Consider the following 23996-nt stretch of genomic DNA (forward strand, 5'->3'; position numbering starts at 1 on the left):
GCACAGCTCTCTCTGCACAGCTCTCTCTGCACAGCTCTCTCTGTACAGCTCTCTCTGCACAGCTCTCTCTGCACAGCTCTCTCTGTACAGCTCTCTCTGTACAGTTCTCTCTGCACAGCTCTCTCTGCACAGCTCTATGCAGCTCACAGGAGCTCTGTCTGCTCTGCAGAGTGTCTACTATAGCCCATCTGACTGCATCCCTCTCTCCTTGCTGTACGCAGGCTTATGGCCCAGCATACGTTCCGTATCTCTTTATCTTCTTATTAACACTAGTTCAGTAACCTTTCATCTCATCCAACAAGTCCAAGATCCTGTAGATGAGAGAAACCTGTGTCTCACAGCTTCTCTTCATCGGGCAGACACTTTTGAGTTTGTGGGTGTGTGTCTCAGGGGAAGGTGCGTGGTTAAGTAGACTATCTACACGTGTTGAAGTGTGTGTGTGTGTGTGTGTGTGTGTGTGTGTGTGTGTGTGTGTGTGTGTGTGTGTGTGTGTGTGTGTGTGTGTGTGTGTGTGTGTGTGTGTGTGTGTGTGTGTGAGGGAATGTATGTGAGTTAACCCCCCATGGTGTGTTGTGTTTCTTCTGACAGGAGCATTTTCAAGGTAATGGAAGTGCACTGTTGTCCCAGAGCAGAGCACTAAAGCAGAACTGAGCTATGTCTCACCGTGCCCGGATTGCTGGGACTCAAGAAGACTAAATGCTTCTCCGAAACAAACACAATGAAATAAAAAGATTGAAAGAGAACTTGGGCGTAGAGTTGTCATTTTACGGTAGAGGATATAAAATATGTTATTTTCTACTTAAAAAGCAGCACTCCCTCAGCAGTGCCACTTCAGAAGTTGGTTCTATAGTCAAATGCCAATATAAACCATGGCCTTTCAGTCATGAATGAAATGTCAAGCTGTGACTTCATGTAATGTACATACACAACACACTAAAGAGACTACTTCAACCTTAATGACTCATTCTCACTATTGTAGTCTTGTCTTGCTGCTGCGAAGAAACGCTTCACACGCCAACTTCTGTGTAACCTGTTGACATCCCTGTCACTCTCCGAGGAGCTAGACGACAAGCCAGCAGCCATACCTCATCTCCCTGAGGAGCAGGAAGCTAGTCAGCAGATATTACTGGAAATCCCAGAGGAGCAGGAGACGAGTTGCAGACATTACTACAGATCCCAGAGGAGAGGCGGACCATTGAATTGTAGCAGTTACGAGACGGGGGGCTGTTGGAGTGAGGGATAGAGGGAGGGAACTGCTGTCTCCATGGCAATGACCTTGGTCATGAACTCACTTACTCTCCTCTCAAATCCATCTTTATGGGTTTGATTGTAAATCCACTGACATGTGTATTTTACCTGTCTGTAAAATAACTCTAGTGGTACTGACTGGGGAGGATCACAATGCTAGTTCAACCTGAACATATTTCTAATGTTACTGCAACAGCTAACATATCATTCAGGTTGTGTCCCTGTGATGTGGTTTCTTCCCTCAAAAGCAGAATGTTTCTCAGTTAAAGCCACCACAACCCACGGCAGCCTGCGGGTGAGGATCACTTAGCAAGCTTTTGTAAACATCACACAATCAAGAAGAATAATTCATAAGCCCAGCAACATTTTGTTGTTGTTGTGTTTGGAAGCCATTGCTTTTATTTCCTGTTTTTAATAAGAATTTGCATGAATTATACTGAATGTTAGGAACATAACAGCCAGCCCACACAGAATCACCTCTTCTACAACCCTAGGGAAAACTGCCTGACACTAGGAGTTAGACAATGAGCAACTGTTGAGCTACAGTTTGCATGAAAATCTGTGTGCGCGTAAGTGTGAGTAATTGCGTGCGTGTATGTATGTCCATGTGTGACAAAGAAGGAACAATAGATCTCAATAACCACTTTGTCTAACTTTTTTTTTTTTTTACCCCTGCTTACATGTACAGTATATACAGTATCGACCTCCATACTCCAGTATCCCTACACATTGAAATTATGGTACTAGTACTGACCCTGTAAAGAGCTCCATTTGTATACTTTTTTAAACTTTACATTATTTCTTCTTACCTTGATAATGAATACTGCATTGTTGGGAAAGATCTTGCAAGTAAGCATTCCACTGTACTGTTTTACACTTGTTGTATCCTATACACGTGACAAACAACCTGGTTTCTTTTATTTGATTAAAGACATTTGTATCTGAAGTGATGTGCGCCTGCATGACATCCCCTAATCTTCCCCTTGTCAGAAAGGTATCAGGTCTCTCACTCACCTTTCATGAGAGGATGGTCCTTCTGGAAACCTCCGTTGTACTCCACCTGGTACTCCTTCACCTGGAAGCCAGGCACACATCCCTCCTCCCCCTCCTTCTGGGCTCCAATATGGACAACCTGAGAGACAACAGAGAAGAAAAAAACAAGACTTAGTCAACAAGTTAAATTTGAGGAAAACAGCTGCGTCTTCTCTGATGCACTTCTTTAATGACAATTAGAATATCATTAGCCGACTGCTTCATCCTATTCATCCTCATAAAAGCTCTTTCCCAGAAATGTTTTATTCATCATTTTTAAAGAACCGCCACACAAAGGTAGACTGGGTCAGAGCATGTTTTATGGTGTGGAAAAACATAATATCTTAGAATTTTGGGAAATGCACTAAAGCCCAATGCAGGTATTTATATACAGTTGAAGTCGGAATTTTACATACACTTAGGTTGGAATCATTAGAACTCGTTTATCAACCACTCCACAAATTTCTTGTTAACAAACTATAGTTTTGGCAAGACGGTTAGGACACCTACTTTGTGCATGACACAAGTAATTTTTCCAACAATTGTTTACAGACAGATTATTTCAATTATCATTCACTGTATCACAATTCCAGTGGGTCAGAAGTTTACATACACTAAGTTGACTGTGCCTTTAAACAGCTTGGAAAATTCCATAAAATGATGTCATGGCTTTAGAAGGTTCTGATAGGCTAATTGACATCATTTGAGTCAATTGGAGGTGTACCTGTTGATGTATTTCAAGGTCTAACTTCAAACGCAGTGCCTCTTTGCTTCACATCATGGGAAAATCAAAATAAATCAGTAAAGACCTCTGTAAAAAATGTGTAAAACCTCCACAAGTCTGGTTCATCCTTGGGAGCAATTTCCTAACGCTTGAAGGTACCACGTTCATCTGTACAAACAATAGTATGGAAGTATAAACACCATGGGACCACGCAGCCGTCATACCGCTCAGGAAGGTGACACGTTCTGTCTCCTAGAGATGAATGTACTTTGGTGCGAAAATTGCAAATCAATCCCAGAACTACAGCAAAGGACCAAAGGAAGTTGCTGGAGGAAACAGGTACAAAAGTATCTATATCCACAGTAAAACAAGTCCTATATCGACACAACCTGAATGGCGGCTCAGCAAGGAAGAAGCCACTGCTCCAAAACCGGCATAAAAAAGCCAGACTACGGTTTGCAACTGCACATGGGGACAAAGATCGTACTTTTTGGAGAAATGTCCTCTGGTCTGATGAAACAAAAATATAACTTTTTGGCCATAATGACCTTATGTTTGGAGGAAAAAGGGGGATGCTTGCAAGCCGAAGAACACCATCCCAACCGTGAAGCACGGGGGTGGCAGCATCATGTTGTGGGGGTGCTTTGCTGCGGGAGGGACTGGTACACTTCACAAAATAGATGGCATCATGAGGGAGGACAATTTTGTGGATATATTGAAGCAACATCTCAAGACATCAGTCAGGAAGTTGAAGCTTGGTCGCAAATGGGTCTTCCAAATGGACAATGACCCAAAGCATACTTCCAAAGTTGTGACAAAATGGCTTAAGGACAACAAAGTCAAGGTATTGGAGTGGCCATCACAAAGCCCTGACCTCAATCCTATAGAAAATTTGTGGGCAGAACTGAAAAAGCGTGCGAGCAAGGAGGCCTACAAACCTGACTCAGTTACACCAGCTCTGTCAGGAGGAATGGGCCAAAATTCACCCAACTTATTGTGGGAAGCTTGAGGAAGGCTACCCGAAACGTTTGACTCAAGTTAAACAATTTAATGACAATGCTACCAAATACTAATTGAGTGTATGTAAACTTCTGACCCACTGGGAATGTGATGAAAGAAATAAAAGCTGAAATAAATCATTCGCTCTACTATTATTCTGACATTTCACATTCTTAAAATAAAGTGGTGATCCTAACTGACCTAAGACAGGGATTTTTTACTAGGATTAAATGTCAGGAATTGTGAAAACGGAGTTTAAATGTATTTGGCTAAGGTGTATGTACATTTCCGACTTCAACTGTATGAATATAAAATAATTTCTGGGTAACAATTAAGTACCTTACTGTAACAGTTTTCCATTAAAATTGCCGAATTGCTTTTTAGCAAAAATTATTTCTCAAGGAATAATTTTGCTAGGACTGTTCGGGAGTGGTCTGTGGGAACGGGAAAACGTAAAACTGGCTGTTATTGCAGAGGTTTGGAACTCTCTTTGTTATTGGTCTGTTAACTAATTTACTGACTGCTGATGTCACCAGGCAAGCCAACTCCCGCCCATGCAAAAAGTGTAATTAGAAGGTCCTGTGTAGATTGTATTTTCCACCAGCAACTATCAGGAAATAACACTTTTTCACACTTTCAGTGTTTTATCAGCTGTTGTGCAGTATGATACGAAACACAGGACAAACCAAAATACATTTCCTTTCTGCAGAGCTGTTCAGATCAGTTTTTGTCCTCACAGAACATAGCCTTACTCTTAAGGTAATTACAAACCATCAGCATGGTTTTATGTGCTTAGGCAGAGAGCAGAGCGAGAACTGCTAAGAGGGAGCACAGACAGGACAGTGTATTAGTATACAGTATCTGTCTGAGAGAGGCCACAACAGGGACAGACAGCCAGACATGATGGGTGGTAGTGGAAAGCAGTGGAGGGAGGCTCTAGGGGGCGTCAGAAGGCTTGGCAGTAGCCTGCCAGTCCTGGCCCAACTACAAGTCCATCTACCTGTCACTCCCAGTCCTCTCGCCTGCCATTATCACTCTTTCACCACACGTTCTCTCATCCATCCATCAATCACCTGCTCAAAGGAGGGAGGGAGCAAGCATTCTCACCTTCTGTGATTTATCTAAGACACATGCATCATTTAAAAAGGTGTCACTGTATCTCATCACTGTTCAGACGAGAGGTCATACAGGGGTTATGTAATATTATCACTGCACACACCCATGCAGTGACATGGTGTCATTCAAATGATTCTATTCACCTTTTTTCGTGCGGCAGACATGACAACCGTCACAGTGCAAAATGATTGGTAGGTTCTGATGGTAGCTCCTAAACAAAACTGTACAATAATACTCATATTGCACAGTCTGAAAACTATTACAGTTTATTTCAATCACAAATATGTGGTACATTTCCACAACTCTTAGTACAAACTTCAAAACAGTTCATCAAAAAGGCAGTTGTTTCAAAACTCTAAGCATACTTTCAATTGACTAAGTACAATACACAAAATCATACAGTCACTTTTTCACCAGCTACAATATGTAACTTTTTGGGCGACCCGACAAAATTCACATAGAAATGTGAGTTATACAGTAGATCGTTCATTCTCATTGAAAGCAAGTCTATGAAGCGTTAGATCTGCTCTACAGTATGTGCGCTATTTCTGTGCTTCCTGTTCTTAAGTTTCATTTTTTTTGAGTCTTTTACTTTCGGTTTTGTACACCAGCTTCAAACAGCTAAAATTACTATATTTTTGGTTATGGAAAACATATTTCACAGCGGTTTAGATGGTACAATGACTCTCTACACAATGACTGCTTGTTTTGTCACAAACTAAAATTAGGCTAACAATTAGAATTTCAACTACCAGGAATTGTCGGGGTGATTTCTGCATAGTGTATCTTTAATTAGCGTTTCATCTAGAAATAAATGTTTCACATTGCAATACATGTGCATAAAGCAAATGTCTTTCACAATGCAATGCTCATATTACTTACTCACATTACTTTTACTCACATTACTTTTTTTATATCATGAAACTGCTTTACTAAAATTGCATTGGTCAGTTCAGTACTCGAATACCTTAATGTATAGTTATGGGGGCAACAATCGATACAGTTACATATCGGGATATTACCTTTGACGGTATACCGTATCGTTTTGACAATATCGCAATATTATTTTTGTATTAGTTACCTGTACCTGAACCTAACTCCAGTATTCTTCCTTCATACAATAGCTTGTTCTCCATCTTCTTTTTAACTACATAGGGAGCCCGTTTTTAGCACTATTATTCCATGACTGATCAAAACTCGTTTTCTCATGGTTCTCTCTTGTCCCTCTGCAGCAAACATGCAGTGCATTTTGAAATTATTCAGACCCCTTGAGTTTTTCCACATTTTGTTATGTTACAGCATTATTCTAAAATGGATTACATTTGAACAAAAATCCTCATCAATCTACACCAATCCCCCGTAATGACAAAGTGAAAATATATATATTTTTAAATGTATACAAAATAAAAAACTGAAATACCTTACTTACATAAGTATTCAGATCCTTTGCTATGAGCATCGAAATTGAGCTCAGGTCCATCCTGTTTCCATTGATCATCCTTGAGATGTTTCTACAACTTGATTGGAGTCCACCTGTGGTAAATTTAATTGATTGGACATGATTTGGAAAAGCACACGCCTGTCTATATAAGATCCCACAATTGACAGTGCATGTCAGAGCAAAACCTAAGCCATGAGGTTGAAGGAATTTTCCGTAGAGTTCCGAGACATTATTGTGTCGAGGCACAGATCTGGAGAAGGGTTGGAAAACATGTCTACAGCATTGACTGTCCCCAAGAACACAGTGGCCTTCATCATAAATGGAAAAAGTTTGTAACCACCAAGACTCTTCCTAGAGCTGGCCGCCCGGCCAAACTGAGCAATAGGGGGAGAAGGGCTTTCATCAGGGAGGTGACCAAGAACCCAATGGTCACTCTGAAAGAGTTCCAGAGTTCCTCTGTGGAGATGGGAGAACCTACTGGAAGGACAACCAGCTCTGCAGCACTCCACCAATCAGGGCTTTATTGTATAGTGGCCAGACGGAAGCCACTCCTCAGTAAAAGGCACGACAGCCCGCTTGGAGTTTGCCAAAAGGCACCTAAAGGACTCGAGATTCTCTGGTCTGATGAAACCAAGATTGAACTCTTTGGCCTGAACGCCAAGCGTCACCTCTGGTGGAAACCTGGCATCATCCCTACGGTGAATCACACTGCAGGGATGGTTTTCAGTGGCAGAGACTGGGAGACTAGTCAGGATCGAGGGAAAGATGAACTGAGCAAACAGAGGCATCCTTGATGAAAGCCTACTCCAGAGCGCTCAGGACCTCAGACTGGGGCGGAGATTTACCTTCCAAGCCTCTGAATGTACTTGAGTGGCCCAGCCAGAGCCCGGGCTCGAACACTATCAAACATCTCTGTAGAGACCTGAAAATAGCTGTGCAGCGACGCTCCCCATCCAACCTGACAGTGCTTGAGAGGATCTGCAGAGAAGAATGGCAGAAACTTCCCAAATACAGGTGTGATAAGCTTGTAGCATCATACCCAAGAAGACTCGAGGCTGTAAAGGCTGCCAAAGGTGCTTTAACAAAGTACTGAGTAAAGGGTCTGAATACTTATGTAAATGTATATTTTAATATTCATTGTTTTATAAATTTGCACAAAAATAAAAAATAAACGGTTTTTGCTTTGTCATTATGGGGTATTGTGTGTAAATTGATGAGCAAAAAAAGTATTTAATCAATTTTAGAATAAGGCTGTAACATAACAAAATGTGGAAAAAGGGAAGGGGTCTGAATACTTTCCAAATGCACACTGTATTTGGGTGTTTTCGCTGCATAACATTTCAGGTTTAGAAGAAGTGACAGCTAAATGCTAACTCCTATTTGTATAAACTGGTTAACATAGCTAGAGTACAGAAATCGGTGGTGGTAGTCAAAGTCGATTTTTAACTGTAATGCAGTTTATTGGTAACAATGACAGAAACTTGTGTTGGGGTTGACATCTATAAAAACATTATACTCTGATTTTCTACCTCAACATAGTGTGAAATAAACAATAGCCTAAATGTAGGCTAATTTTGCTGGAGGAGACTCGAGATCTTTCCCATAATTTTTCCCCATCATGGTTCACAAGCATCCCTAAACATCTAAAGAATAAGCTACAGACCAGTCAAAACAAGCTGGTGAGAGTTCTACTTAAACTCCCCCTCGTACTCATCTGTAGGTCAAGCATTTTAATCAGCTAGGCTGGCTATCTGTAGAAAAAAGGGTAATACTACTTCAACTCAGCCCCAAGGTACCGATCAAATTATTTTACTTGTATTAGAGATGTCCACCAACACAACACCAATGTCGTCCTGTCCTTTTATGTGTCATATGTGTAATCAAAGTATGGCTAGTTGGCTAGGTCTAGTGTGTAGCCTAGGACTACTATTATTTATGTTTGTTCATTTTCAAACCATTTATTTAAGAGGACCACAATAGAAATACTGTACATTTTCAATTTTTTTGTCATTGATGATTGTGACTTCATTATCCACGTGTGGTTGTATTGTGTTTTAAATTGTCAAATAAATCTATGTCTATCTATCTATCCGCCATTGACCCTTTCCCCCATGCGTTTCCATGTCAATTCAATTGTTTTGGTCGAGTCCGATTTACCTCTTTACCGCATCTATGGAGGTGATCGCATCGCAATACCAAGCAGCCATAGAGTCGATATTCATGTATAATAAGGAATTCCCTTTGAACAAGCCCACAAATTGTGGAAAACAAACATTCTTTCCCATTTACCCTCAGTGTAAAATAACCAAGTTCATTGTTGGTTTTTTTGTTCTACAGAAATAACAAAACATGCTGAAAAGCTGCTGTGTTGTTCAATGAACATGTAACCAGGTCAAAAATATCCACCTACGTATCACAATGCTCCCACGTAGGGAAATAGAGCCTGCGAGAAGAGCCCTGTGGCTTCAGGCTATGTCGTGGGAAATGTGGGGACCTGGTGTCCATGTAGGCTACATGTACCTATGTGAGTGGAAAACATTTCCTCACAGGTAAGACATTAAACTTGTTTAGTATAGTCCGTTTGTAACGCCACTCACTACTTGTAGCTGTATAGTCTGCTTATTTGTGTTGTTGTCACTCATGTGGCTGCTCGCACCGTCTTGAAAATGGGCATGAGGAAAGCCGTACAATATTACGTTTTTGTAAGTTGTTAAAACACTCTGCAGAAGGCAATGCTAAAAAGTAATCTTTAGACATGTTGTACTTTACTTAAATTTAGTTTTGTAATTGACTAAAACAAGCAGACCATTTTTTTTTTTTACTTTGCTATGAGTCAAATATATCAAAATTGGACTTTAGTAAACGCATTGTGGACCTGTTAAGGCAACAGCATGCTTCGGTTTAGTTGGTGGCTAGCCAACCAAATTTGTCACATACATCGTAAACAACAGGTGTAGACTAACAATAAGCATTTCACTGTTATTCTACACCTGTTGTTTATGAAGCATGTGACAAACACAACTTTATTTTATTTGAAGACGGTCGCTTGAAAAACTACAAAAAGGGGGGAAAGAGGTAACATTAACCCGGGACAGTAGAGGGCGATGAGCTGGGAATAGCCATCTACGGCATAACAAGGAAGTGACGACACAGCCAAACAAGGAAAAAACATGCGGAAAAATTAAATAGTGTACACAGAGACACTTACGAGAAAATGGAGGTTGTGCAAATTGCCCAGGATCTAGTAGATTTGATATACCTAGTAACACATACAATAGGCGAGATACGGAGACAAATAAGATTATCAGTGTGACCACTCCACAGAGAAAGAACAATGCATGGGGTGTATGCAATGCTGGTCCAACAAATCCGCGTTCCCCAATTGATGTTATTGAAATACTGTCGTGACGCTTTGGGTTCTTACCTCTGGAAATTCACAGCAGGCTGTAGCGAGCAGCTACAGAATTGATTGATCTACGGTGTGCAGTATTGTATCGGAGGTCTTGCAAAGCCCTTTGGCTTGCCCTGAAGGATGACTTTGTAGCCTTTCCTACAGGGGATCATTGAAAGCTGTCCATCTCAATGAACCTGGCCGTACCTACAAGTACCGCCACTCTTGTTGTCGAAGAGTCATAGAGAATGGATTCGGCATCATGGCTACAAACATTTGGATTCTTGGTCGTCCAATCACGTGTACCCCTGAAAAGGCTTAGGACATTGTGAAGGCATGTGTGGCCCTCCACAACTACCTCTCCTCCATGGATGAAGTCCATGAGCCAAAAGCAAGATACGTACCTCCCTTCTGGCAAATACCAACCTGGAGAGTGGAGGAGGGTTGTGTCAGGGGACAACAATCTCCAAGAGCCAGGGAGACTCTCTCGTGCCAGAGCGACACAGCTTACAAGGGAAAACAGGAAACAAGCTCATGGACTTCTTCCTTTCCCCCCCTGGATGTGTGCCATGGCAGGAAGACATGGTTAGGAGTGGAAAACTCAACCCAATGCAGAATAGGACTTTGTTTGGACTGCTCACACACACACACAGACACCCCTTAATGGACGCACACAGACTCACAGTTATTTATGTGTGCACTGTGAACAAAGTACTTTGTACTAAAATGTAGAGTTTTAATATTGTTACTAAATAAAACCTGATTCTATGATGTCTACAGTAATTTATATTAGATTGAACTACACCACACAGGTAGAAGAAAACCTGTAAAGTATGTGGCACACAGCTCTTTACATTGTCAGCACTTGATATTCAAATAGAATGCATTGAAACACCTTGTATTTAGATGAAGAAATGCCAGTTTTTGCAGCATACAAAAATATACATGTATTTTTGCTTCTGGGCTCTGTAAGCAAACCACTATACAAAAGTGTCTGCTGAGAACAGACATGTAAACAACAAAAGTGTCTATGGAATAAAATTAAAGTGTCAGAGAGTAGATACAAATATTTATAAACAATATAAATATTTATGAACCATAGTACAACAGTGTCTGCTAAGAACAGACATGTAAACAACAAAAAAATGTATGGAATAAAATGTAAGTGTCAGTGTAGATACAAATATTTATGAACAATATTAATATTTTAGAACAAATCTTGAGATCGGTCTTCAATCATTTGCATTGTCTTTGTGATGTGATAAGGGCTGTCTACATCTCTTTTCTCCCTCCTCCTCACACCCCTGCTACTACTGCTGCTGCTCTGTGGCATTGGTGAAGAGCAAGCCAGTGGAGTAGGTCTTGGAGGTGGGCCCAGGATAGAGCTTCCCAGGTCCTGCATGGAGAACTGTTTCCAATTCTGCACTGCAGCTCAGTGTGGGAGATGGGATCGAGGCCAATTACCAGTCAGTACTGGGGGCAGAGGCAGTGCTGGGGGGCGGTGTACAGGCAGTGCTGGGGCACAGAGAACAAAAACGGGTGCTGTTTCCATTCGCTGGTGTTTGTGCCTTGAAAAAGAAAAAAGTAGAGGGCTGTATAGTACACCAAACCATCGCAAACTATCAATGAACATCATATCAAACATCATTAACTGAGACTACAATAGACTATAATGTTGCAAACGTTTGAAGGCTTGACCTACTGCAGCTACTCAACTCTGCTTAAACATTTGCAACTTTTTAGCTAGCTGGACCTTGCTACCATACTTTGACTTCGGTGTTAACAATGTGGGAAGCTTATGATATTGTTTCTTGAACAAAATGATGTTTGATCAAAAAGTTGCAAAGCTCTCTAGTTTATTTTGCTGGCTTGCTTTCTCTGCACAAGTATGCTTCTAGGCTAGCTAGCCACTAGCCAGCCAAGTAGCGCTAGCTGGCTATCTATTGTTAGCAAACATGGCTACTCGACTAATATACAACCAAATACCTAATCCTCTGATGAATACGGTAAATTACTTTTAGTCATCCCATGCTTCACTGTGGCCCTTGGTTCTTTTATTTATTCAAATTTGTCTCAAACCCTACCCCACTTTTTCAAACAAGTGGTTGGGTCTGACCCCAGCGTCTCCACAATGTCCCTCCATGAATTGGTCTTTACATGCTGGTCTTTATATAATGCATGGCTAGAATTGTAGTGGTGAAGGTTCTTTGTGACCTCCTCGGTCAATCGATGCTCGAAGTTATCATTCGCCATGTTGAATGAACACCGAGTTTTGGGCTGAATCGAGTAGAAGAAGAAACTCGCGTCCCCCTTACAGTTGACCAATCACCAACGAAGGGCCGTTCGGCTACCGAAATTCGCATTGCCTCCCCCCCAAAAATGTGTTTCACGAACAGCCGAAGAAACCCTTGTCAAACACCAAAACAAACAAACATTTCCCAAAATGTAGTCAGAATATCTGCACAAACTGTTCTGAACTGTTTCAGATGGGAAGCATGTGGCCGCCTTTACAATAAATCAATCATGAGGGATTTGACAAATATCTACTTTGTTAGATAAGATTTGCTGTATGTGCACCAATCCGGCGTCCTTCTTCTCTCCCCCATGATCTGCGTTCCAATGACCTCTTTACCACATCTATGAGTTTACCAGTCAAATTGCCAGAGTTAGAGCTTCCAAGCCCGTTCTATTGATTCTATTTCTATGGCGTTTGGTATGATTCCATTTATGCCATTCCAGTCATTACAATGAGCCTGTCCTCCTATAGCTCCTCCCACCAGCTTCGGCTGACCCAGAGGTTTTTCCCCAGGTGCATGAACAATGAAGACATTTACAGCGATGGCGATGAGAACCTATGGCCAAATGCTCAAGACTGCCTGCTAAACATTATGTTTCTTTCACTTGATTACAGTACACCTATGTTGTAATTATATCTGAACAATGCATTTCTTTTTTGCATCAATGATTGTAAAAGATGTCTTCAATGATCACACGTTTGATCAGAAATGATAGAAATTAGGAAATGGTGATGTTCAGTCAATTTTAATGGCTAGTGCAAGTGTATTATCTAATGTGAAAACAGTGTAATGTACTGTGATTTACAGTACTATAGCATACTACATTCAAAGGGCAGTTTTTAAACATGTATCTTGCATTTCTTGCTATTGGATTAACTGGTTTTTAAATTGGTAAATTGAGAAGATATCACTGGAAATAGCACCAAAGTGATTGAAAAACTAACAGGCCACATCTCATAAAACAACATATTGTGACTCACATGGGCATTTTATTGGTATTGATTATTTATTTGTATTGTCACCTACACCAGATAGGTGCAATGAAATATATTGTTTTACAGGGTCAGTCATAGTAGTACTGCACCCCTGGAGCAAAGTAGGGTTAAGTACCTTGCTCAAGGGCACATCGACAGATTTTTCACCGGGTATTCAAACCGCCTACCTTTCAGTTACTGGCCCAACAATCTAATCACTAGGCTACCTGTCGCAGTAGCCTACATAACCTATTGTGCAACAAAAAAGAAATCATCCCATTTTAAATGTCATTTATAACAAGAGAGGAAAATGTCTTTTAGAATCAATACAGCCTCTTCAGAGATATCTTTATCCACTACTCCAGTCACTGGGTCCTCTCTGTTGTTATTGAACCAAAAGTTCAATGCAATTAAGACATTTCTCAAAACTGTAATGGCTGGCGGTGAGTGAGTGAGTGAGTGAGTGAGTGAGTGAGTGAGTGAGTGAGTGAGAGAGAGAGAGAGAGAGAGAGAGAGAGAGAGAGAGAGAGAGAGAGAGACACACACACACACACACAAGTGCTCAGGTAGCCAGCCAGGTGGAGAAACAGATAGATGCTTTGTCTTACTCATCAGGTCAGGGATATGGATGTGATAATTATGGGATAGGAAGGATGCCGTTTGTTGATGACATAAAGGAGATTCATGTAAATAAATTAGCCTGATTATCATGTAAGAGGGAGGAGATATGCTAATCCAGGAGCTGAGGATCCCAGAGGTCATCATTATGCTGTCTTCTAATACCACAGGGTGGCTAGGAGAATGTGCAGTAATGGCACAGCAGTAGGGATGTAACGATACCAATATTTTTTCCATGGAAAAAAAGAAAACCCGAAGCAGACCAAACTCTTTGGTCCTTTAAAAACCTGCTGTATGATAAATATTGTGTGATATAGCTTGGAAAATAAACACATGTGACTGGATGACAACATAACGCAATGTTTGTTTTCAACATTAGGGAGAATCCGCTAAAGAAGTTAAATCCGCTTTGTGTTTTGTTTCCTTGCCACGATACTAATGAGCATCGCAATACTGGTATCGTCCCGGCCTTACACAGCTGGGAAAGATGCACAGGACTTCCTGCAGAACGCTTAGGCTGATGTCTGATTGTACTGTATGTCTGGTATTGATGGTTGGTAACAAATCCTTATTAGAGGTCGGGGTCAATCATAAACACTTAAAGCAGTTTTAGTCTGGTTGTCAACCATTAGCTAACCATTAAGCAGGACAGTAATATGGAGATGAGGTGTACAGTACAGTATGTTGGGGATGATATGAGTTTGGCAGGGCCTCCGGTATAGAGCCCATTAGATGTAATGTCTCTGCTAAGTATTCACTATACCCCAGGGACAAGTGCTTTCCTCCTGGTGTCAAACTCTTAATTCAATTCTATCTGGGGGCCACTGTCAGAACAGATACAATCTTTGTTAGTCATGAACTCAATCACATTTATGGGACAGCCGAGCCTGACGAGGGCCTGGCGACATGCAGAACCTATACTGTCACTTGAGAATGTCACTGCCGCTCCACCTCGGCAGGGGATAGATAAACAATATCAAAGCAATTTAAAAGGAAATAAGACAGCATACAGTAAGAATATCTCGAATAGCAGGAGGGCAACAACATTAGGGGGCTAGAAGACAGTCAGTGGCCATATTGTCTCGTCTGAGAATTATGACGGCGCCATTTTAAAGGACGTTCCAGTGAAAGACAGGAAGAATGGTCATATCGTCACTACACATCTTCCTGGTGCAGTGGAGAACCACCTGCCCCCCTGCTCTCTCTGTGTTCAATTAGTATTCAAATCTGAAAGCTAAAGAACAAATGTAGAGTATTTTATGACAGGGTGACCATGCTGAGAGGAATGTATTGGAACGTGTGTGTGTGTGTTTGAATGCACTATTTGTGCATCCTAGAGTGTCTGGGCAAGTGGGAGTGGGTGGATTTGGAAGTACTGTGGGCTTAGGGAATGGGATAAAAGAGTAATACATGTAAAATATGCATGAACATAAGAGTGGGCGGGCAGATGTGAAATAGGAGTTTGAGAGATCTCGAGAGTGTATGTGCAGCCATATGTTTGTAAATCTGTGTGTCTGTGTATGTTTGAAGTGAGATGGAAGAAAACGGGACACATCGTTATTTTGCAGGCCGTCCTTCATCTGGAGGTGTCATGCTGCAAGTGTGGAGCTCACATTCTGTCTGTGGAAACCACCTGCTGTCTGCATTTAGCCTAGCGGATAATCACTAGGCTTGTGCGGTATACCGTATATAACGTTACCGTATACAGGGTTGATTTCGAAATAGCCACGGGATGATGTTATTCATAAATTTGAATATTTGTAGCTACTTAAAAAAATATATATTTCACCTGCAGTCAACTTGTGCAATACATTAGGAGATAAAGCAGATTGCATTCTTAATTTCAGCTGTCACATAATTTTTTTATCATAAAGCTTATCGGTAGTCCCCAGTTACATGGTGTTTGTTTACAAGCACACAACGACGAGAGACTGGAGCCTTGTGAGTCACTCACTGTAGTGCAGAAAGTACCAGGGGATCTAGTTACAGTATGGAATTCACAACTAAATGTTTGCCAGCTAGAAATCTCATAACTATTAAGTTAACTGTCTAAAATGTTCTAAATGCTCTGCAGTTGTGCATTTGGTTTGCTAATTTAGTAGCTAGTTATCTAAGTGGTTATCTTCTTGCAAAATCAAGCTTCTCATGATAACAGCAGAAAATCCCCTCCTGGATCAAGACCTTTGCTGTCTAATATTTGTTTTGTGTGTGCAGCAAACTGTGAGTAGCATTTTTGAGTTTAAAAATAGCATCCCTTGTGTACAGTGCCGGTATTACCGAATATCCTGGAATGGCACAAGGTCAGTGTGAAGGTACGCAGGATTCGCACGGACAGTGGCAAGTAAAATTCATGGACTTTCAAGTACTTTTTCAAGCACTAATATTTATTTTGAAGACCTATCAATTTGCATTAGTTCCTATTACGCAATTGTTTCTAGTCGCCAACACATGGCAGTATATTGCCACAACCTCACGAAAACAATATACTTATAAGTTCTACTCAATAATAAGTGTTTCACTACTTATGTGCTACATACATGAGTGGTAAGTCATGACTGATGATGTTGACTGATTTTCTTATTTGAATTGTAACTCAGTAAAATCTTTGAAATTGTTTCATGTTGCGTTTATATTTTTGTTCAGTGTACCTAATAGTCTTCATATTTAAATCGTCTTTATATTTCACAAAATGTTAGGTCCCACAGGCTGTCCCAACACATAATGACATGAAAGTGAATTCTGACTGTGTAAAAGGCCCTTAATTGACTCTAAAATGTTGTATTCTATACCCATTTTTTATTGAATTTTTATTTAACCAATATTTAACGAGGCAAGTCAGTTAAGAACAAATTCTTATTTACAATGACGGCCTACCAAAAGAAAAAAGGCCTCCTGCAGGGACGGGGGCTGAGATTTAAAAATACAAATAAATTAAATAAAAATATAGGACAAAACACATCACACCAAGAGAGACACCACAACACTACATAAAGAGAGACCTGCTGTAAGACAACAACATAACATGGCAGCAACACATGACAACACAGCATGGTAGCAACACAACATGACAACAACATGGTAGCAACACAACATGGCAGGAGCACAACATGGTAGGAGCACAAAACAGGGTACAAACATTATTGGGCACAGACAACAGCACAACGGGCAAGAATTGTTTATTTATTGAATTTTATTTAACCTTTATTTAACTAGGCAAGTCAGTTAAGAACAAATTCATATTTACCATAACGGCCTACCAAAAGGCAAAAGGCCTCCTGTGGGGACGGGGGCTGGGATTAAAAATAAAATAAAAAAATAAAGGACAAATCACACATCACAACAAGAGGGACAACACAACACTACAGAAAGAGATGCCTAAGACAAGAACATAGCAAGGCAGCAACACCTGACAACACAGCACGAAGGTAGAGACAACAATACATCACGCAAAGCAGCCACCATTTGAAGAGAAACAAGTTAGGAATGTTTTTGATAAGATTAAAGACTCTTGGGCCTCCCGGGTGGCGCAGTGGTCTAAGGCACTGCATCGCAGTGCTAGCTGTGCCACCAGATTCTGGGTTCGAGTCCAGGCTCTGCCGCAGCTGGCCGTGACTGGGAGGTTCATGGGCGACGCACAATTGGCCCAGCGGGTTATGGAGGGTTTGGCCGGCAGGGATATCCTTGTCTCATGGCGCACTAGCGACTCCTGTGGCGGGCCGGGCACGGTGCATGCTGACCAGGTCGCTAGGTGTACATTGGTGCGGCTGGCTTCCGGGTTGGATGAGTGTTGTGTCAAGAAGCAGTGCGGCTAGGTTGGGTTGTGTTTCGGAGGACGCATGGCTCTCGACCTTTGCCTCTCCCGAGTCCATACGGGAGTTGCAGCGATGAGACAAGACTGTAACTACTACCAATTGGATACCACAAAATTGGGAGAAAAAAGGGTAAAAAATAAGAAAAAAAATATGATTAAAGACTCTCTCAGGGGACCCTATTTACATGTTAGGGGACCCTACATGGGTCCCTGACCCCAAGTTTGCAAACCACTGTACTACTAACCTCTCTACCTGCTTGCTTCAATGCTTCCTCTCCTCTGTGTAATGTGTCTCCACTGTCTGTTTCATTACTCTCTATATAGAAAAGGTATTTTGTTATGAGAACATATAGTAGCCCATATTTTGATTATAGCTAGCTTAATTTCAGTCAACCGCTCCTACTGAGGTCGGGCTACGTTAAACGTTAGCTTCCAACTTCATCCTTGTAGCCAGCTAGTTATAGCTCGGGGGGGGGGGGGGGGGGGGGGTTGTTTGGGGATGTCCGTTGACACGGCAGGAGTCATGTTTTTTTTTTAAATAATTCCCACTGTCAGCGGCGTCTCTCTGCTACTTACCACTGTAGGTCTGGGCTGAGGTAGTTTGTTTCACCTCTCAGCCTATGTCGTAAACAGAGTTTCCCGTTGGACAGAGTGGTGAATGAATGTCCTGCCAAAGATTTTTATAACTACCCCAAGATAGACCACAGCCTGTCATTTCCAATGGGAGCTAATTAATCCTAGAGAGCAGAACAAGGAAGGAGGAGGGCAGAGCCAAGCACGAGCTAGCGAGAGCCTATCGACAGATTCTAGCATGTATTTGCATATGAAGTGCACATGTGCAATAAGTCAATTCACACTCCTTCTAAACAATGCTATTTTTTTTTACTTTGGAAAAGAGTCAAGTCTACAAAACATAGTCCACTCTGTTCGTACCAGATTTTAGTTTTGGAAAGAGAAAACTCTATTGAGATCAAATGTTTCATCAATGAGAAAATTAGTAGAATGTCGGCCAAAATCTATCTCGCGCCATCTTCTCCCACTGCCTGCCACTGGGCTTCCTCTCACCCCTATGTTTGGTAGTGAGTGGAAACGGCAACCGGTTGCTTCACATTTATACTTCCTGTGAAATATCTGCCTCATTGTTCTATCTGTGGTGCTGCTAACAAATCCGGGGGAGCAGGTGAACACAATGAGCATACATGAATCATTCATGATTTCACTTGTTCGCAGAGGTAGGCGCGATTAGAACTCAGATCAAGAAGCCTTCTGAGCGTTGATCGTCACTGGGAACGCAATAATAAGTGGGTAAACGATCATTTAAAAAATAAAAAGGTGAGTAAACGCTATTTCACAAATAAAAAGGTGCATAAATGGCGTTCCCGTGCGTTTACCCTCCATTACATCCCTGGTTGGGACTGGCAAAACCCGTTCAAAACATCAGTATCCTGTCAGGCAGGTTTGAATCTATATTTGCCCGGCCTTTTAGCTATCGATGTGACGTTTGGCGGCGCCTAATCAGACAGTTCTGTACCTGCCTGGCTGAGTAGCAGTGTGGGTGGAATTGGTGAGCTCGCCTGGCAACCAGAGAAATTAATTTGGAAGACCAATCCATTTTTCTAATATTTTTCATATTAACATATTTGATCATTTTCTGATCTCTCATTTTATTTCATGTACTTTCAAGTACCAACTTGAGAAAATGTCTGGTTTTGAAGGTATTCCAGTACTTGAATTTCAGAGTGCCAAATTCAAGTACTTTAAGGACCTCAAGCACCTTGTGCGAACCCTGGGTATGACAATCTGGATACCACCCAAGCCTAATAATCACACGGACTCTGTCCCCACATACACATCCCATGGGCCTACAGTTGTCTCCTGGCACGGGCAGTGGAGAAAATAATTGATTTGTTCACATTTCATCTTCCGGATCATGCTTTTTTATGTCTGTGTGAAGACAGCATTGTTTTGCTGTGATTGGCTCAGCAGGACTTCTACACAGCAGAACACAACATGGGAGAATTACTGGACACTCAACAAAGGATCTTTGGTGAACAAACAACATGATGTCAACATACAAAATATTATTTCCAAGCTACATCACTGAAAGGGTCTTTCTTTTACATACGACTAACAGAGTGAGAGAAGCAAGGTGAAAGAAAGGCGGTACTGTCTGGTACGGCGTCCCGGCCCCAAAAAATTGTGGGGGTACACCGTACCAGTAAAACATGAGCCAATTACAATCATTAAAACAAAATGTCTAAACTGTAGGCTATTAGACCATTATTTATCATTACCGCAAGTCAGAAACGTGTAAAATTATTAATTGGACATGAAAACGGGTGGTATAGCCTACGCTCCAAAATGCAATGTGGTTTGATGAAAACACTGACATTTTGACAAGGTCCAAAGCGAGACGTGCGAGGACAGCAGTGGAGGCATTCATTCTGGCCTACTGACAATCACCAAATGTCATTAGACTTTTTGGTGTATTGTGTAACATATGTCTCTTCCATTCACCACTGTTTGGAGGCTGGAAATATGTTGTGAGAGGTTGAACGTGCAGGTAGTCTAGTAAAGGAGACCTTTGAAGTGACTGTTTGACAATCAGATGAAAACATCATGACTGGTTGTGTTTATGCCACAATAAAAGGTATTTCATTTCATAAAGTTACACAATAGAATAACAACATTTAATTTTTTATTTAACTAGGCAAGTCAGTTAAGAACAAATTATTATTTACAATGACGGCCTACCCCGGCCATACCCTAACCCGGGCGACACTGGGCCAATTGTGTGCCGCACTATGGGACTCCCAATCATGGCCGGTTGTGATACAGCCTGGAATCTAACCAGGGTCTGTAGTGACGCCTCTAGCACTGAGAAGCAGTGCCTTAGACCGCTGTGCCACTCGGGAGCCCGAGTGAGGCTATAACAATGAGGCTATATACAGGGGTTACCGGTACCAAGTCAATGTGCGGGGTACAGGTTAGTCGAGGTCATTTGTACATGTAGGTAGGGGTAAAGCGACTATGCATAGATAATAAACAGCGAGTAGCAGCAGTGTAGGAACAATGGGGAAGAGTGTCAATGCAAATAGTCCAGGTGGCCATTTGATTAATTGTTCAGCAGTCTTATGGCTTGGGGGTAGAAGCTGTAGGAGCCTTTTGGACCTAGACTTGGCACTCTGGTACCGCTTGCCGTGCGGTAGCAGAGAAAAAGTCTATGACTTGGGTGACTGGCGTCTTTGACAATTTTTGGGGCAGTTTGACGAGGGCGGCATTTTCCGAGCTAAACTGACCAAGACATAACAAACAACAACACATACCTCACATTAGTCTGCCACAAAACAATGATAACTCTCACTCAGTGGCATTAGGGATATATAGGTGAGCGCTGATGCCGCCCTATGATAAGCAGTGCCCACTTTGCCAAAGGCAGGGGCGCAATATATTTAGCTTGTCCAGGCCCAGCGCGCCTCTCCAGGGTGCTGTTGGAGAGACGCAGAGCTGCGGTGCTCTACCAACGCCCCATAAAATCAATTTACCATAAATGATGTACAGTAGAAAGAGTAGTACCCCATGACGTTGTTCTGTAGCCCATATATATATATATATATATATATATATATATATATATATATATACAGAAAATATATATATATATATATATATATTTACAGAAAATATATATTTGAGGGCTTGAAAATTATGCAGACAATTACATTGATTGAAGCCACAATATTTCTTCAATATAAAGAAAAAAGAAAAAATGAGGAGAGAGAAGCAGGAGAAAGTGACATCAGCTTTGGAACAGCTGCGGCATAATCAAACAGAGGTGGACAGCAAATGGTGCTGAAAGAAATTCATTTAAACAATTTATTTTAATTCGACTTCACTAACACCAAAAAGGCTTTGTTGGAGCCTATTTCTTCCTATTCAAATAAATAAGAGGTAGGCCTTCCTGTATGACAGACACAATTATGCTATCCATAGATTTGTCACCATGCCCTCCGTATAGTCTGAGAGGGGCTTGGTTTGTTTGGTTAAAACCAGGGCTCCAATTGAATGAGGGTATGTCATAACCATTTTTAAAGAAAATGAGAAAAATTATACCTATTGTTAGCTTTATATTTTGAAATAAATAAATAAAAAGTATCCAGATAATATAAAGCGTTCTTTAACAATGCTTAACTCTTTGAAGCCTTATGCTAGAAACAAGCTTTAAAATGCCCACAAAAGACGTGACTGATGCATATGGGTTCATCTCTATGACCGTCTGAAGCTGAGCTGCGGCCTTCAATATTCGAGGAGATGAAGAATGGACTCTGCTATCCCTATTTATTAATTGAGCTTTTCCTTTCTGCTCTGCCTTATCTCAGCTCACTGGTCACGATAACAACACCCACCCATTGCATGCGCTCCAGCAGGTATATCTCACTGGTCATCCCCAAAGCCAAAACCTCCTTAGGTCTCCTTTCCTTCCAGTTCTCTGCTGCCAATGACTGGAACGAATTGCAAAAATCGCTGAAGTTGGAGACTTATATCTCCCTCACTAACTTTAAACATCAGCTATCTGAGCAGCTTACCGATCGCTGCAGCTGTACACAGCCCATTTGTAAATAGCCCATCCAATCTACCTACCTCATCCCCATATTGTTTTAATTAACTTTTTTGCTCTTTTGCACACCAGTATTTCAACTTGCACATCATCATCTGCACGTCTATCACTCCAGTGTTAATTTGCTAAATTGTAATTACTTTGCCGCTATGGCCTATTTATTGCCTTACCTCCTCACGCCATTTGCACACACTGTATATAGACTTTTTTCTATTGTTATTGACTGTACTTTTGTTTATCCCACGTGTAACTCTGTGTTGTTGTTTGTGTCTCACTGCTTTGCTTTATCTTGGCCAGGTCGCAGTCGTAAATGAGAACTTGTTCTCAACTGGCCTACCTGGTTAAATAAAGGTGAAATACAATAAAAAAATGTAAAAAGAAGATGTTTAAACCCATCCAACTTTAGGGAAATACTTCTGTTGTTGGGTTAAGCAACGGACGAGTGGCCAGCAGTTGAAGTTTAAATTTGTCTGCATCGTTCAGCCTCTGTCTAGACTGAAAGGTAACTTTTGAAAGTGTCATGCTTAGATTCATAAGGAGGATTAATATTGAATTATTCGCGAGCAGCAACCGTTTCATTGCAAACAAGACACTCTGATTTGGCATTGGAGAAATATGGTTTCTCTGTCCATTCTTCCCTGAAACTTGTATTTTCATTATTCAGCTTTCTTTTGATACTTTTCCAGAGCGACATTTTCTCTTTATTGCAAGCTTTTAAAATAATAATAATAATAATTTAATAGAGGCATTGGCAATTTTAGATGTGTAATCAGATTGAAAATATTAGGATATGTTATTGATATTTAACTGATTATATAGCCTACTAACCAGTGTAAAAATTGTGTTTAATTGTAGCATAGGCATATGAATTGGGCTGCTATTATGTTCTGCTCTGTTCTGCCGACTACCTGCTGTACACTAGGGCTGGGCGATATGGCCAAAATATTATATCACTGTATTTTATTTTTTTTACTGTATGACAGTATTTGACGGTATTTATTTATTTTTTTTTATAATAAAAGTTCTAAATTTGCTTTATGAGTAGTGTGTGACCCTAGGGTGTCAACACATATATTCTTAGTGATTTCAATGGGTCTTTCTCCATTCTGATTGTTTTATACTGTTCAATTCAACCTCAACCCCAAAAAGTCATAATTTTCATAAATTTCTGCATTTGAGATCATTTCCAAACTGCCATGTAGGGCTGCACGATATGGGCAAGCAATCTGGGCCTTATTTTTAACCAAATGTTGCAATTTGACTTGCTATTTAGAGCAAAACACTTGGGTTAACTGTTGGAATCATGGAAATAGAATGTCTATTCTAATTATATTGTTAGAATATAATAGTGGGCACTTTTACAGCGTTGTTTGACATGACAACTAATGAAAATGTAAGGGAGGAGTTATTGTGACAGGGTAGGAACTAAAGTGTTGATACGTGTTTCCTTGGGGACCATATAATCTTTGGCTACTTCACGTAGCTAACATATTCTTGCTTTGCGTATCCCTCTTTAATTTAGAAGACCCTGTTGCACAAACAACATGCTGATTTAGGTCTATACCATCACTGGTATTATCAGGCTGTAGAGCTAATTACGCTTGCTCTTACTCAGTACATTTATTAGCTAGCTAGCAATTAGCTTTAGCGGCTAACAAGATTTAGGAACAACTTGCTAAGAAAAGACAAACTAGCTGTTTGCAAATGTAAGAAACATAAGCTAATAG

General features: G+C 41.0%; 1 protein-coding gene across 1 annotated transcript in view; it reads right to left on the reverse strand.

Annotated features, from left to right (window-relative positions):
* Positions 1-23996, reverse strand: part of cdh13 (cadherin 13, H-cadherin (heart)) — a 515993-nt gene that overhangs the window by 376066 nt on the left and 115931 nt on the right. The window contains exon 2 of the mRNA XM_045688176.2: positions 2263-2380. Coding sequence (XP_045544132.1) covers positions 2263-2380 — 118 coding nt within the window. The remainder of the gene's footprint in view (positions 1-2262; positions 2381-23996) is intronic.

Source organism: Salmo salar, chromosome 10, assembly GCF_965601325.2.
Source record: "Salmo salar chromosome 10, fSalSal1, whole genome shotgun sequence".
NCBI lineage: Eukaryota > Metazoa > Chordata > Actinopteri > Salmoniformes > Salmonidae > Salmo > Salmo salar.